This window comes from Chiloscyllium plagiosum, chromosome 37, assembly GCF_004010195.1.
Source record: "Chiloscyllium plagiosum isolate BGI_BamShark_2017 chromosome 37, ASM401019v2, whole genome shotgun sequence".
Classification (NCBI taxonomy): Eukaryota; Metazoa; Chordata; class Chondrichthyes; order Orectolobiformes; family Hemiscylliidae; genus Chiloscyllium; species Chiloscyllium plagiosum.
This window is the reverse complement of record NC_057746.1, coordinates 17,013,743-17,027,525: the sequence shown is the minus strand read 5'-3', so window position 1 is coordinate 17,027,525 and position 13,783 is coordinate 17,013,743. Positions and strand designations below refer to the sequence as shown.

General features: G+C 49.1%; 1 protein-coding gene across 1 annotated transcript in view; it reads left to right on the top strand.

Moving 5' to 3' along the window:
- The window catches only part of rnf20 (ring finger protein 20, E3 ubiquitin protein ligase), a 42,964-nt gene that overhangs the window by 21,659 nt on the left and 7,522 nt on the right, over positions 1–13,783 (top strand). The window contains exons 11-14 of the mRNA XM_043677858.1: positions 425–644; positions 2,003–2,370; positions 12,333–12,450; positions 13,551–13,700. Of these exons, the coding sequence (XP_043533793.1) occupies positions 425–644; positions 2,003–2,370; positions 12,333–12,450; positions 13,551–13,700 (856 nt within the window). The remainder of the gene's footprint in view (positions 1–424; positions 645–2,002; positions 2,371–12,332; positions 12,451–13,550; positions 13,701–13,783) is intronic.

Sequence of the window (13,783 nt, the reverse complement as noted above, 5' to 3'; positions counted from 1 at the left end):
TGTTCCTGGGTGTTGATGGCGGCGTGGGGTGGGTTGGCGGGGACGATGTGGTGGATTGGAGGAGGGAGGGTGAGGCCTGTGGAGTGGGGAGGCCTGTTTTGGGGGGTTTGGGGGGCTCGAGTGGGAGTGGGGGTGGGGGTGAGTGCAGTCTGCATGGGGGAGGGTTTGAGGGTGTGGAGGAGGAGACGGAGGTTTGAGGATGGAGGGTTAAAGAGATGGAGGGAGATTAAAAAGGTGGAAGATGGTGAGGGGAGGAGACGGAGTGAGGGAAGGGGAGAAAAGGCGACCAGTGGAAATGATTGATGGGAGAGAGAGAGGAGGAGGTGTGGGGAAAGGAAGAGTTCTCGCTTGTTCCCGTTCATCCAACACCTCCTTCTTCCCCCCCCCCCTCCCCACCCCACTACGAGGTGGGGTGATGGCTCTCTCCTCGGTCCGGGATCTCTACTCCTCCTCTCTTCCCACTCCTCCGTCCTTGTCCAGGGCCCATCAACCGGGAGATGCGTCACCTGATCAGCAGCCTGCAGAACCACAACCACCAGCTGAAGGGCGATGTGCAGCGTTACAAACGGAGGCTGCGAGACAGCCACGCAGAGCTGGCCAAGGTGCGGCGGAAAGTCTGGGAGACCCACAGCGAGCTGGGCCTGGTGAGTCAGGGTGAACGGTGGGGGTGTCTGCCAGGTAGGGCTGAGGGGGGTCAGGGGGTGGGTGAGCGTTTGCGAGGGGCAGGGGGGAGAGCTGTAAATTCACTGGCGTTGAATACCGTGGTGCACGCTGAGGCCATTTGGCCTATCAAGCACCCCCCTCCCCTCTTTTGAGGAACAGCATGCGTTTGACCTCCCTTCAACCCAGCATCCCTCCCTGGAAACACATCCTGTTCAAATCCACGGCCTCGTCCCCTGGGAACCCTCTTTTTTCTCGACTTTACCCGTCACTGGTGGTCCTTTCAGCATCACAAATCACAAACCACCCGCTGCGTGTTACTTAAGAAAAAGAAAATTTTCTTCATTTCCTCCTCCTTTGACTGGAGTGCCCGAATTTCCAACGCCACGGTCACTGAAAACCACTTCTTCTCAACTCTCCCGGCTCCCCGGGTTAATGTAGTCTTGAAAACCCTCATTTACGGAACGTGACGGTGTCGCTGACTACTGGGCCGGCCTTCATTGCCTGTCCCTAAACTGAGTGACTAACATCTCTACGGGTCTGGAGTCACATGTAGGCCAGACTGGGTCAGAGGGGCAGATTCCTTCTCTTGAGGACGTCAGTGAACCCGATGGGTTTTTACCGACCATCGGTGATTGATTTATGGTTGTCACTAGATTCTTTAATTCCAGATTTTTATTGAATTCAAATCTCAAAATCTGCAGTGCCAGGATTTGAACAAGGGTCTCCAGACCCGGGATCTCTAAATTAACTCGGCCATCACCTCCCAGTAGTCCTCATTATCAGCTGCGGTCGCAGAGTCATAGAAATGTACAGCACTGAAACAGACCTTTTGGTCTGACTCGTCCATGCCGACCAGCACAATCTAGTCCCATTTGCCAGCACTTGTCCCTCCAAACCCTTTCTATTCATATACCTTTTAAATGCTGTAATTGTACCAGCCTCCACCACTTCCTCTGGCAGCTCATTCCATACACGTACCACCCTCTGTGTGAAAACGTTGCTATTGGGTCTCTTTTATATCTTTCCCCTCTCACCCTAAACCTACGCCTGCTAGTTCTGGACTCCCCCACCCCAGGGAATAGACTTTGTCTATTTACCCTATCCATGCCCCTCATAATTTTATAAACCTCTGTAAGGTTTATAAACCTCAGCCTCCAACGCTCCAGGGAAAAACACTGAGCTGACTGTGGCCAGGCTGTTCTGGCAATCTGTCAGCACAGGCCCCAGCTGAAGGCTGGGCCTTTCCTGACCCTCTTGTGGGAGTGAGTGGGGAGGGAGTTAGAGGCATTGGATGGTGCGAGTTGACAGTCACGGCCCCTTTCCGTTCCCGCCTTCCAAGGTCCGGTCGCGGGGATCCAGCGGGTCGCAACCGCAGGCCGGAGGCACTGAGCAGGTCAAAGAGGAGGCCCCAGACATCAAGCAGGAGCCCGAGGACGGTAGCAGCAAGAGGGAGAAAGAGGAGGCCGAGGCTGCCAAGCAACGCAGACAGCAGCAGCAGGAAGAGGAGAAGGAGAAGGAGAAAGAAAAAGAGAGAGAGCGGGAGAAGCGCGAGAAGGAGAGAGAACGGGCCAGGGAGAAGGGGAGGGAGAAAGACACCGAGAAAGATCGGGACAAGGACAAGGCAGACAAAGAGAGAGACAGAAGCAAACCCGAGGACACCAAGAAAAAGGAGGCGGAGATGGTCAAACAGCTACGAGGCGAACTCAAGTAAGTTGATGCGTAAGAGCAGAGCACAGTGCTCGCAATATGAAAACTTCAGGTATGCAGAGACAGGAACTATGCACAATGCTCCCAGTATGGAAAAATTCAGACACAGTGTCAGGAACTGTGCACAGTGCTCCCAATGAGGAATAATTCAGGTGCACAGAGACAGGATCAGTGCACAAAGCTCCCGATGTGAAATAATTCGGGTATACAGGGATAGGTACTGTGCACAGTGCTCCCAGTGTGGAATGAATCGGGGCAACAGAGGCAGGAACTGTGCACAGTGATCCCAATGTGGAATAATTCAGGTGTACAGTGACAGGAACTGTGCACAGTGCTCCCAATGTGGAATAACTCAGGTATACAGAGGTGGGAACTGTGCACAGTGTTCCAAATGTACAATAATTCAGGTATACAGTGACAGGAATTGTGCATAGTGCTCCCAATGTGGAATAATTCAGGTATACAGAGACAGGAACTGTGCATAGTGCTCCCCGTGTGGAATGAATCGGGGTGACAAAGACAGGAACTGTGCACAGTGCTCCCAATGTACAATAATTCAGGTATACAGTGGGAGAAACTGAGCATAGTGCTCCCAAGGTGGAATAATTCAGGTGTACAGAGACAGGAACTGTACACAAAGCTCCCGATGTGGAATAATTCAGGTATACAGGGACAGGAACTGTGCACAGAGCTCCCAATGTTCAATAATTCAGGTATACCATGACAAGAACTCTGCACAGTGAGCCCAATGTGAAATAATTCAGGTAAACAGAGGCAGGAACTGTGCACAGTGCTCCCAATGTGGAATAATTGAGGAAGACAGTGACAGGCACAGCGCACAGTACTCCCAGTATGGAATAATTCAGGGACACAGTGTCAGGAACTGTGCACAGTGCTCGCAATGTGGAATAAATATAGGTATAATGAGACAGGAACTGTGCACAGCGCTCTCAGTGTGGAATAATTCAGGTATACAGAGACAGGAACTGTGCACAGACCTCCCCTTGTGGAATGAATCGGGAGACAGAGACAGGAACTGTGCACAGTGCTCCCAATGTGGAATAATTCAGGTGCACCGAGACAGGAACTGTACACAAATCTCCCAATGTACAATAATTCAGGTATACAGTGACAGGAACTGTGCACAGTGCTCCCAATGTGGAATAATTGAGGAAGAGAGTGACAGGTACTGCGCACAGTACTCCCAGTATGGAATAATTCAGGGACACAGTGTCAGGAACTGTGCACAGTGCTCGCAATGTGGAATAAATATAGGTATAATGAGACAGGAACTGTGCACAGCGCTCTCAGTGTGGAATAATTCAGGTGTACAGAGAAAGGAACTGTGCACAGTGCTCCCAGTGTGGAATAATTCAGGTATACAGAGACAGGAACTCAGCACAGTGCTCCCAGTGTGGAATGAATCGGGAGACCGAGACAGGAACTGTGCACAGTGGTGCCCATGTGGAATAATTCAGGTGTGCAGAAGCAGGATCTGTGCACAGTGCTCCCCATGTGGAATAATTCGGGTGTGCAGACGCAGGAACTGTGCACAGTGCTCCCAGTGTGGAATGAATCGGGGTGGCAAAGACAGGAACTGTGCACAGTGCTCCCAATGTGGAATAATTCAGGTATACAGTGACAGGAACTGAGCATAGTGCTCCCAAGGTGGAATAATTCAGGTATACAGGGACAGGAACTGTGCATAGTGATCCCAATGTGAAATAATTCAGGTATACAGAGGCAGGGACAGTGCACAGTGCTCCCAATGTGGAATAATTGAGGAAGACAGTGACAGGTACAGTGCACAGTGCTCGCAATGTGGAATAAATACAGGTATAATGAGACAGGAACTTTGCACAGCACGCTCAGTGTGGAATAATTCAGGTGTACAGAGACAGGAACTGTGCACAGTACTCGCATTGTGGAATAATTCAGGTATACAGTGACAGGAACAGTGCACAGTGCTCCCAGTATGGAATAATTCAGGGAGACTGTGTCAGGAACTATGCACAGTGCTCCCATTGTGGAATTATTCAGGTATTCAGTGACAGGAACTGTGCACAGTGCTCCCAATGTGGAATAATTCAGGTATACAGAGGCAGGAACTGAGCACAGTGCTCCCAATGTGGAATAATTCAGATAAGCAGAGGCAGGAACTGAGCACACTGCTCCCAATGTGGATTAATTCAGGTACGCAGAAACTGGAACTGTGCACAGCGCTCTCACTGTGGAATAATTCGCGTGTACAGAGACAGGAACTGTACACAATGCTCCCAACGTGTAAGAATTCAGGTATCCGGTGCCAGGGACTGTGCACAGTGCTCCCAATGGGAATAATTCAGGTATACCGTGACAGGAACGTTGCACACTGCTTCCAGTGTGGAATAATTCAGGTATACAGTGACAGGAACATTGCGCACTGCTCCCAATGTGGAATAATTCAGGAAAGCCGACTCGGGAACTGTGTACAGTGCTCCCAATGTGGCATAATTCAGGTATACAGTGACAGGAACTGTGCACAGTGCTCCCAGTATGGAATAATTCAGGGAGACAGTGTCAGGAATGTGCACAGTGCTCCCACTGTGGAAGAATTCAGGTATACAGTGACGGGAACTGTGTACAGTGCTCCCAATGTACAATAATTCAGGTATACAGTGACAGGAACTGTGCACAGTGCTCCCAATGTGTAATAATTCATGTATACGATGCCAGGGACTGTGCTCAATGCTTCCAATAGGAATAATTCAGGGGCACAGACAGGAACTGTGCATAGTGCTCCCAATGTGGAATAATTCAGGGGCATAGACAGGAACTGTGCACAGACCTCCCACTGTGGAATAATACAGGTATACAGAGGAGGGAACTGTGCACAGTACTCACCATGTGGAATAATTGAGGGAGTCAATTGTGCACAGTGCTCCCATTGTGGAATAATTCAGGTATACAGTGACAGGAACTGTGCACAAAGCCCCCGATGTGAAATAATTCAGGTATACTGGGACAGGAACTCAGCACAGTGCTCCCAGTGTGGAATAATTCAGGTATACCGAGTCAGGAACTGTGCACAGTGCACCCATTTTGGATTAATTCAACTATGCAGAGACTGGGATGTTGCACACTGCCTCCAATGTGGAATAATTCAGGTATACAGTGACAGGAACTGTGCACAGTGCTCCCAATGTGGAATAATTCAGGTATACCGAGGGGCGAACTGTGCGCAGTGAAATAGTGCAGGCATACAGGGACAAGAACTGTGCACAGGGCTCCCAATGTGGAATAATTCAGGTATACAGAGACAGGAACTGTGCACAGTGCTCCCAATGTGTAATAATTCATGTATACGATGCCAGGGACTGTGCTCAATGCATCCAATAGGAATAATTCAGGGGCACAGACAGGAACTGTGCATAGTGCTCCCAATGTGGAATAATTCAGGTGTACAGAGGCAGGAATTGTGTCCAGTGCTCACGCTGTGGAATAATTCAGGTACACAGAGACAGGAACTGTGCACAGTGCTCCCAATGTGGAATAATTCAGGTATACAGTGACAGGAACTGTGCACAAAGCTCCCAATGTGAAATAATTCAGGTATACAGGGACAGGAACTGTGCACAGTGCTCCCAATGTGGAATAATTCAGGTACACAGAGACAGTAACTGTGCACAGAACTCCCAATGTGGAATAATTGAGGGAGACAGTGACAGGAACTGTGCACAAAGCTCCCAATGTGAAATAATTCAGGTATACTGGGACAGGAACTGTGCACAGTGCTCCCAGTGTGGAATAATTCAGGTATACAGAGACAGGAACTGAGCACAGTTCTCCCATTGTGGATTAATTCAGGTATGCAGAGACTGGCACTGTGCACAGCGCTCTCACTGTGGAATAATTCACGCGTACAGAGACAGGAACTGTACACAATGCTCGCAATGTGGAATAAATCAGGTATACAGATAGAGAAAGTGTGCACAGTGCTCCCAACGTGTAAGAAATCAGGTACCCGGGTGCCAGGAACTGTGCACAGTGCGCCCAATGGGAATAATTCAGGTATACAGTGACAGGAACGTTGCACACTGCTTCCAGTGTGCAAAAATGCAGGTATACAGTGACAGGAACGTTGCACACTGCTCCCGATGTGGAATAATTCAGGAATACTGACTCAGGAACTGTGTACAGTGCTCCCAATGTGGAATAATTCAGGTATACAGTGACAGGAACTGTGCACAGTGCTCCCAATGTGGAATAATTCAGTGAGACAATGACAGGAACTGTGCACAGTGCTCCCAATCTGAAATAATTCAGGTATACCGGGACAGGAACTGTGCACAGTGCTCCCAATCTGAAATAATTCAGGTATACTGGGACAGGAACTGTGCACAGTCTCCCATTGTGGAATGAATCGGGAGACAGAGACAGGAACTGTGTTCAGTGCTCCCATTGTGGAATAATTCAGGTGTACATGTGGCGGGAAGTGTGCACAGTGTTCCCCATGTGGAATGATTCAGGTATACCGCGGCGCGAACTGTACGCAGTGAAATAGTGCAGGCATACAGGGACAAGAACTGTGCACAGGGCTCCCAATGTGGAATAATTCAGGTATATATAGGCGGGAACTGTGTCCAGTGCTCCCAATGTACAATAATTCAGGTATACAGTGACAGGAACTGTGCACAGTGCTCCCAGTGTGTAATAATTCATGTATACGATGCCAGGGACTGTGCTCAATGCTCCCCATAGGAATAATTCAGGGGCACAGACAGGAACTGTGCACAGTGCTCCCACTGTGGAATAATTCAGGTACACAGCGACAGGAACTGCACAGAGCTCCCCATGTGAAATAATTGAGGTAGTCGGTGACAGGAACTATGCACAGAGCTCCCAATGTGGAATAATTCAGGGAGACAGTGACAGGAATTGCGCACATAGCACCCGATGTGAAATAATTCAGGTATACTGGGACAGGAACTCAGCACAGTGCTCCCAGTGTGGAATAAATTGGGAGAGAGAGACAGGGACTGCGCACAGCGCTCTTAATGTGGAATACTTCAGGTGTACGGAGACTGGAACTGTGCACAGCGCTCTCACTGTGGAATAATTCACGTGTACAGAGACAGGAACTGTACACACTGCTCGCAATGTGGAACAATTCAGGTATACAGAGGCGGGAACTGTGCACAGTGTTCCCAATGTTGAAAATAATTCAGGTATACAGTGACAGGAACGTTGCACACTCCTCCCAGTATGGAATAATTGAGGGAGACTGTCAGGAACTGTGCACAGTGCTCCCAATGTGGAATAATTCATGTATACAGTGACAGGAACTGAGCTAGTGCTCCCAATGTGGAATAATTCAAGTGTACAGGGTTAGGAACAGTGCACAGTCTTCCCACTGTACAATACTTCAGGTATACAGTGACAGGAGCTTTGCATAGTGCTCCCAATGTGGGATACTTCAGGTATACATAGACAGGGACTCAGCACAGTGCTCCCAGTGTGGAATGAATCGGGAGACAGAGACAGGAACCGTGCACAGTGCTCACGTTGTGGAATAATTCAGGTATACAGAGGTAGGAACTGTGCACAGTGTTACCATTGTGGAATAATTCAGGTATACAGAGACAGGAACTGTGCACAGTGTTCCAATGTGGAATAATTTAGGTATACAGAGACAGGAACTGTGCACAGCGCTCTAAATGTGGAATAATTCAGGTGGACACAGACCGGAACCGTGCACAGTGCTCCCAACGTGTAAGAATTCAGGTATACGGTGCGAGGCACTGTGCACAGTTCTCCCAATGGGAATAATTCATGAATAAAGTGACAGGAACTGCGCGCAGTGCTCCCAATGTGGAATAATTCAGGTATACAGAGACAGGAACTCAGCACAGTGCTCCCAGTGTGGAATAAATTGGGAGACAGAGACAGGAACTGTGCACAGTTCTCCCATTGTGGAAAAATTCAAGTATACCGAGGCGGAAACTGTGCACAGTGCTCCCACTGTGGAATAATTCAGATATACAGTAACAGGAAATGTGCATAGCGCTCCCACTGTGGAATAATTCAGGTATATCGAGACCGGGACTGTGAACAGTGCTCCATATGTGGAATAAATCAGGTATACAGGGACACGAACTGTGCACAGTGCTCCCAATGTGGCATAAGTCAGGTATGCAGAGAGAAGAACCGTGCACAGTTCTCCCAGTGTGGAATAATTCAGGGAGACAGAGACAGGAACTGCACGCAGTGCTCGCAATGTGGAATAAATCAGGTATACAGTGACAGGAACTGTGCATAGTGCTCCCAATGTGGAATGATCCATGTTTTCAGAGACAGGAACTGCGCAGAGTGCTCCCAATGTGGAATAATTCAGGTATACAGAGACAGGAACTCAGCACAGTGCTCCCAGTGTGGAATAAATTGGGAAACAGAGACAGGAACTGTGCACAGTGCTCCCACTGTGGAATAATTCAGATATACAGTAACAGGAAATGTGCATAGTGCTCCCAATGTGGAATAATTCAGGTGTACAAAGACAGGAACTGTGCACAGTGATCCCAATATGGAATGTATCAGGAGGACAGAGACAGCGCTCTGCACAGCGCTCTCAATGTGGAATAAATCAGGTATACAGTGACAGGAACTGTGCACAGTGTTCCTGCTGTGGAATAATTCAGGTATACAGGGACAGGAACTGTGCACAGTGCTCCCAATGTGAAATAATTCAGGGAGACGGTGACAGGAACTGTGCATAGTGCTCCCAATATGGAATAATTCAGGTATACAGGGACAGGAACTGTGCATGGTGCTCCCAATGTGTAATAATTCATGTATACGATGCCAGAGGCTGTGCACAGTGCTCCCAACGAGAATAATTCAAGGACACAGAGACAGGAACTGTGCACAGTGCTCCCACTGTGGAATAATTCAGGTGTACAGAGACATGGACTGTGAACAGTGCTCTATATGTGGAGTAATTCACGTATACATAGACAGGAACTGCGCACACTGCTCCCAATGTGGAATGATTCAGGATGACAGAGACAGTTTCAGTGCACAGTGATCCCAATGTGGAATAATTCAGGTGTACAGAGACAGGAACTGAGCACAGTGCTCCCACTGTGGAATAATTCAGGTGTACAGAGGCAGGAACTGTGCACAGTGCTCCCAATTTGGAATAAATACAGGTATAATGAGACAGGAACTGTGCACAGCGCTCTCAGTGTGGAATAATTCATGTATACAGAGACAGGAGCTGAGCACAGTGCTCCAAATGTGGAATAATTCAGGTATACAGAAACAGGAACTATGCACATTGCTTCCAACCTGTAAGAATTCAGGTATACAGAGACAGGAACTCAGCACAGTGCTTCCAATGTGGAATAATTCCTGTGTACAGAGGCATCAACTGTGCACAGTGCTCCCAATGTGTAATATTTCATGTAAGCGATGCCAGTGACTGTGCACAGTGTTCCCAATGGGACTAAATCAGGTATACAGACTCAGGGCCTGTGAACAGTGCTCCATATGTGAAATAATTCAGGTATACAGAGACAGGGACTCTGCACGTGCTGCCAATTGGAATGATTCATGTTATCAGAGACAGGGACTGCGCACAGTGCTCCCAATGTGGAACAATTCAGCTATACAGAGACAGGAACTGTGCACAGTGCTCCCAATGTGGAATAATTCAGGTATACAGAGACATGAACTATGCACAGTGCTCCCAATGTGTAATAATATGGGTATACATAGACAGGAACTGTACACAGTGCTCCCACATTGGAATAATTCAGGTATACAGCGACAGGAACTGTGCACAGTTCTCCCACAGTGGAATGATTCCGGTGTATAGAGACAGGAACTGTGCACAGTGCTCCCACATTGGAATAATTCAGGTATACAGCGACAGGAACTGTGCACAGTTCTCCCACAGTGGAATGATTCCGGTGTATAGAGACAGGAACTGTACACAGTGCTCCCAATGTGCAACAGTTCAGGTACACGGAGATAGGAACTGTGTACAGTGCTCCCAATGTAGAATACTTCCGGGTGACAGAGATGGGAACTGTGCACAGTTCTCCCAATGTGGAATAATACGGGTATACAGTGACAGGAACTGTGCACATTGCTCCCACTGTGGAATAATTCAGGTATACAGAGACAGGAACTGTGTGCACAGTTCTCCCACTGTGGAATGATTCAGGTGTATAGAGACAGGAACTGTGCACAGTGCTCCCAATATGTAATAGTTCAGGTACACAGAGATAGGAACTGTGTACAGTGCTCCCAATGTGGAATAATTCAGGAAGACAGAGACAGGAACTTTGCACAGTGATCCCAATGTGGATTAATTCAGGTATACAGTAACAGGAAATGTGCATAGTGCTCCCAATGTGGAATGATTCACGTTTTCAGAGACAGGAACTGTGCACAGTTCTCCCAAAGGGAATAATTCTGGGATAGAGTAACAGGAACTGTGCACTCTGCTCCCAATGTGGAATAATACGGTTATACAGAGACAGGAACTGTGCACAGTGCTCCCACTGTGGAATAATTCATGTATACAGAGACAGAAACTGTGCACAGTGCTCTCAATGTAGAATAGTTCACGTATACAGAGAGTAGAATTGTGCACAGTGCTCCCAATGTGGAATAATTGAGGTATGCAGGGACAGGAACTATGCACAGTGCTTCCATTGTGGAATAATTCAGGTATACAGAGTCAGGAACTGTGTACATTGCTCCCAATGTGGAATAATTCAGGTATACAGAGATCGGAAGTGTGCGCAGTGCTCCCAATGTGGAATAATTCAGGTATACAGTGACAGGAATTGTGCAAAGTGCTTCCAATGTGGAGTACTTCAGGTATACAGTGACATGAACTGTGCACAGTACTCCCAATGTGGAATAATTCTGGTATGCGAGGACAGGAACTGTGCATAGTGCTTCCACTGTGGAATAATTCCAGTATACAGAGAACGGAACTGTGCACGCTGCTCCCAATGTGGAATATTTCAAGTATATAGAGACAGGAACTGTGCATAGTGCTCCCAATGTGGAATTATACAGGTATATGGGGACAGGAACTGTGCACACTGCTCTCCATATGGAATAATTCAGGTATACAGAGACAGGAACTGCGCACAGTTCTACCAATGTGGAATACTTCCGGGAGACAGAGACAGGAACTGTACACAGTGCTCCCACTGTGGAATAATTCAGGTATACAGAGACAGGAACTGTGCACATTTCTCCCACTGTGGAATGATTCAGGTGTATAGAGACAAGAACAGTGCACAGTGATCCCAATGTGCAATAGTTCAGGTACACAGAGATAGGAACTGTGCACAGTGCCCCCAATGTGGAATAATTCAGGTCTACTGTGACAGGAACTGTTCACAGTGCTCCCAATGTGGAATAATTCAGGTATACAGTGACAGGAACTGTGCACAGTGCTCCCCATATGGAATAATTCAGGTATACACAGAAAGGAGCTGTGCACACTGCTCCCAATGTGGAATATTTCAAGTACACAGAGGTAGGTACTGTGCACTGTGCTCCCAATGTGGAATAATTCAGGTATACAGGGACAGGGACTGTGCACAGTGCTCCCAATGTGGAGTACTTCAAGTATACCGAGAACGGAACTGTGCACAGTGCTCCCAATGTGGAATAATTCAGGTATACAGAGACAGGAACTGTGCACAGTGCCTTCGATATGGAATAATTCAGGTATACAGGGACAGGAACTGTACACAGTGCTCCCAATGTAGAATAATTCACGTATACTGTGACAGGAACTGTGCACAGTGCTCGCAGTGTGGAATACCTCAGGACGACGGGTACAGGAACTTTGCACAGTGCTCCCAATGCAGAATAATTCAGGTTTTCAGAGACAGGAACTGTGGCCTGCCAGTTCTATCACCGAACCGCTGTGTTTTTGTTCCCTGTGTGTACAGGAGAGCGCAGGAGAGTCAGAAGGAGATGAAGCTCCTGTTGGACATGTACCGCTCATCGCCAAAGGAACAGAGGGACAAAGTTCAGCTGATGGCATCAGAGAAGAGGGCAAAGGCAGAGGTGAGTGCCAGACTGATTAGATTAGATTACTTATAGTGTGGAAACAGGCCCTTCGGCCCAACAAGTCCACACCGCCCCGCCGAAGCACAACCCAACCATACCCCTACATTTACCCCTTACCTAACACTACGGGCAATTTAGCATGGCCAATTCACCTCACCTGCACATCTTTGGACTGTGGGAGGAAACCGGAGTACCTGGAGGAAACCCACGCAGACACTGGGAGAATGTGCAAACTCCACACAGTCAGTCACCTGAGGCAGGAATTGAACCTGGGTCTCTGGCGCTGTGAGGCAGCAGTGCTAACCACTGTGCCACCGTGCCACCCACTGTGGCATGTTCTGCAGGAGGGTCAGCGTGAGGGATTGGCAAAGGGATTCCAGGTCACCCCATTGCCCGGAGTCAGTGATCTGAGGGGAGGGGATGGTCTGTGATCTGTTAGCATTTGGGAAGGCCGAACCTGGATGGCTCGGAGTGAGAGATTCCTGCTGCAGGCTGTCTTTGGTGAGAAACACCCTGAGACAGTCTGACCAGTCTCCAACTCTGTGGAAGCAGGCCCTGATTTGTCAGCAGCCTGGCTTCCTGCAGTGATCAGGCTGGCCAACATTCAAGCCCTTACCCCTGGAATTTGGGAAAATAAGAGGCCTTTGTGTTCAAACATAGAGACTTCTTCTCAGGATCGGTGCTGAGAATCTGAGTTCTCTCTGGCTCCTGTTTTGTCTCTCTCTCTGTCTCTCCGTCCCCATCTCTCCCTCCATCCCAGTCTCTCTCTCTGCCTGTGTTCCGTTCCTTCCCTCTGACCATGAGGATATAGAGTATCCCAGTGTCCCGTTCCTTCCCCTCCCAATGTGCCATCCCCACGCTCCCCCAATCCGTTCCCGCCCTCTGGCCAGGGGATACAGAGTATCCAGGTTCTCATTTGCTCCCTCCCGGTGTCCCCGCGCCCTCCCCCCCCCCCCGGTGTCCCCGCGCCCTCCCCTCCCGGTGTCCCCGCGCCCTCCCCTCCCGGTGTCCCCGCGCCCTCCCCTCCCGGTGTCCCCGCGCCCTCCCCTCCCGGTGTCCCCGCTCCCTCCCTCTGACAGGCTGCGTTCCTGTTGCAGCTGGAGAGCCTGAGGCAGAGGCTGAAGGAGCTGGAGGAGAAGGAGAGACATGAGGGCAAGAAGATGGCGGACGTGGAGGCTCTGCGCCGGATGAAGCTGGTGGATGAACAAATGGAACACATGCTGAAAAAGGTCGCCATGGCGAAGCAGGTGAGGGGTGACGGGTGAAGGGTCAGGGTAGAGAGAGGGACGTGTGGGTGGGGTGGGGGGTGGGGGGGGGAGTATTTACCCAA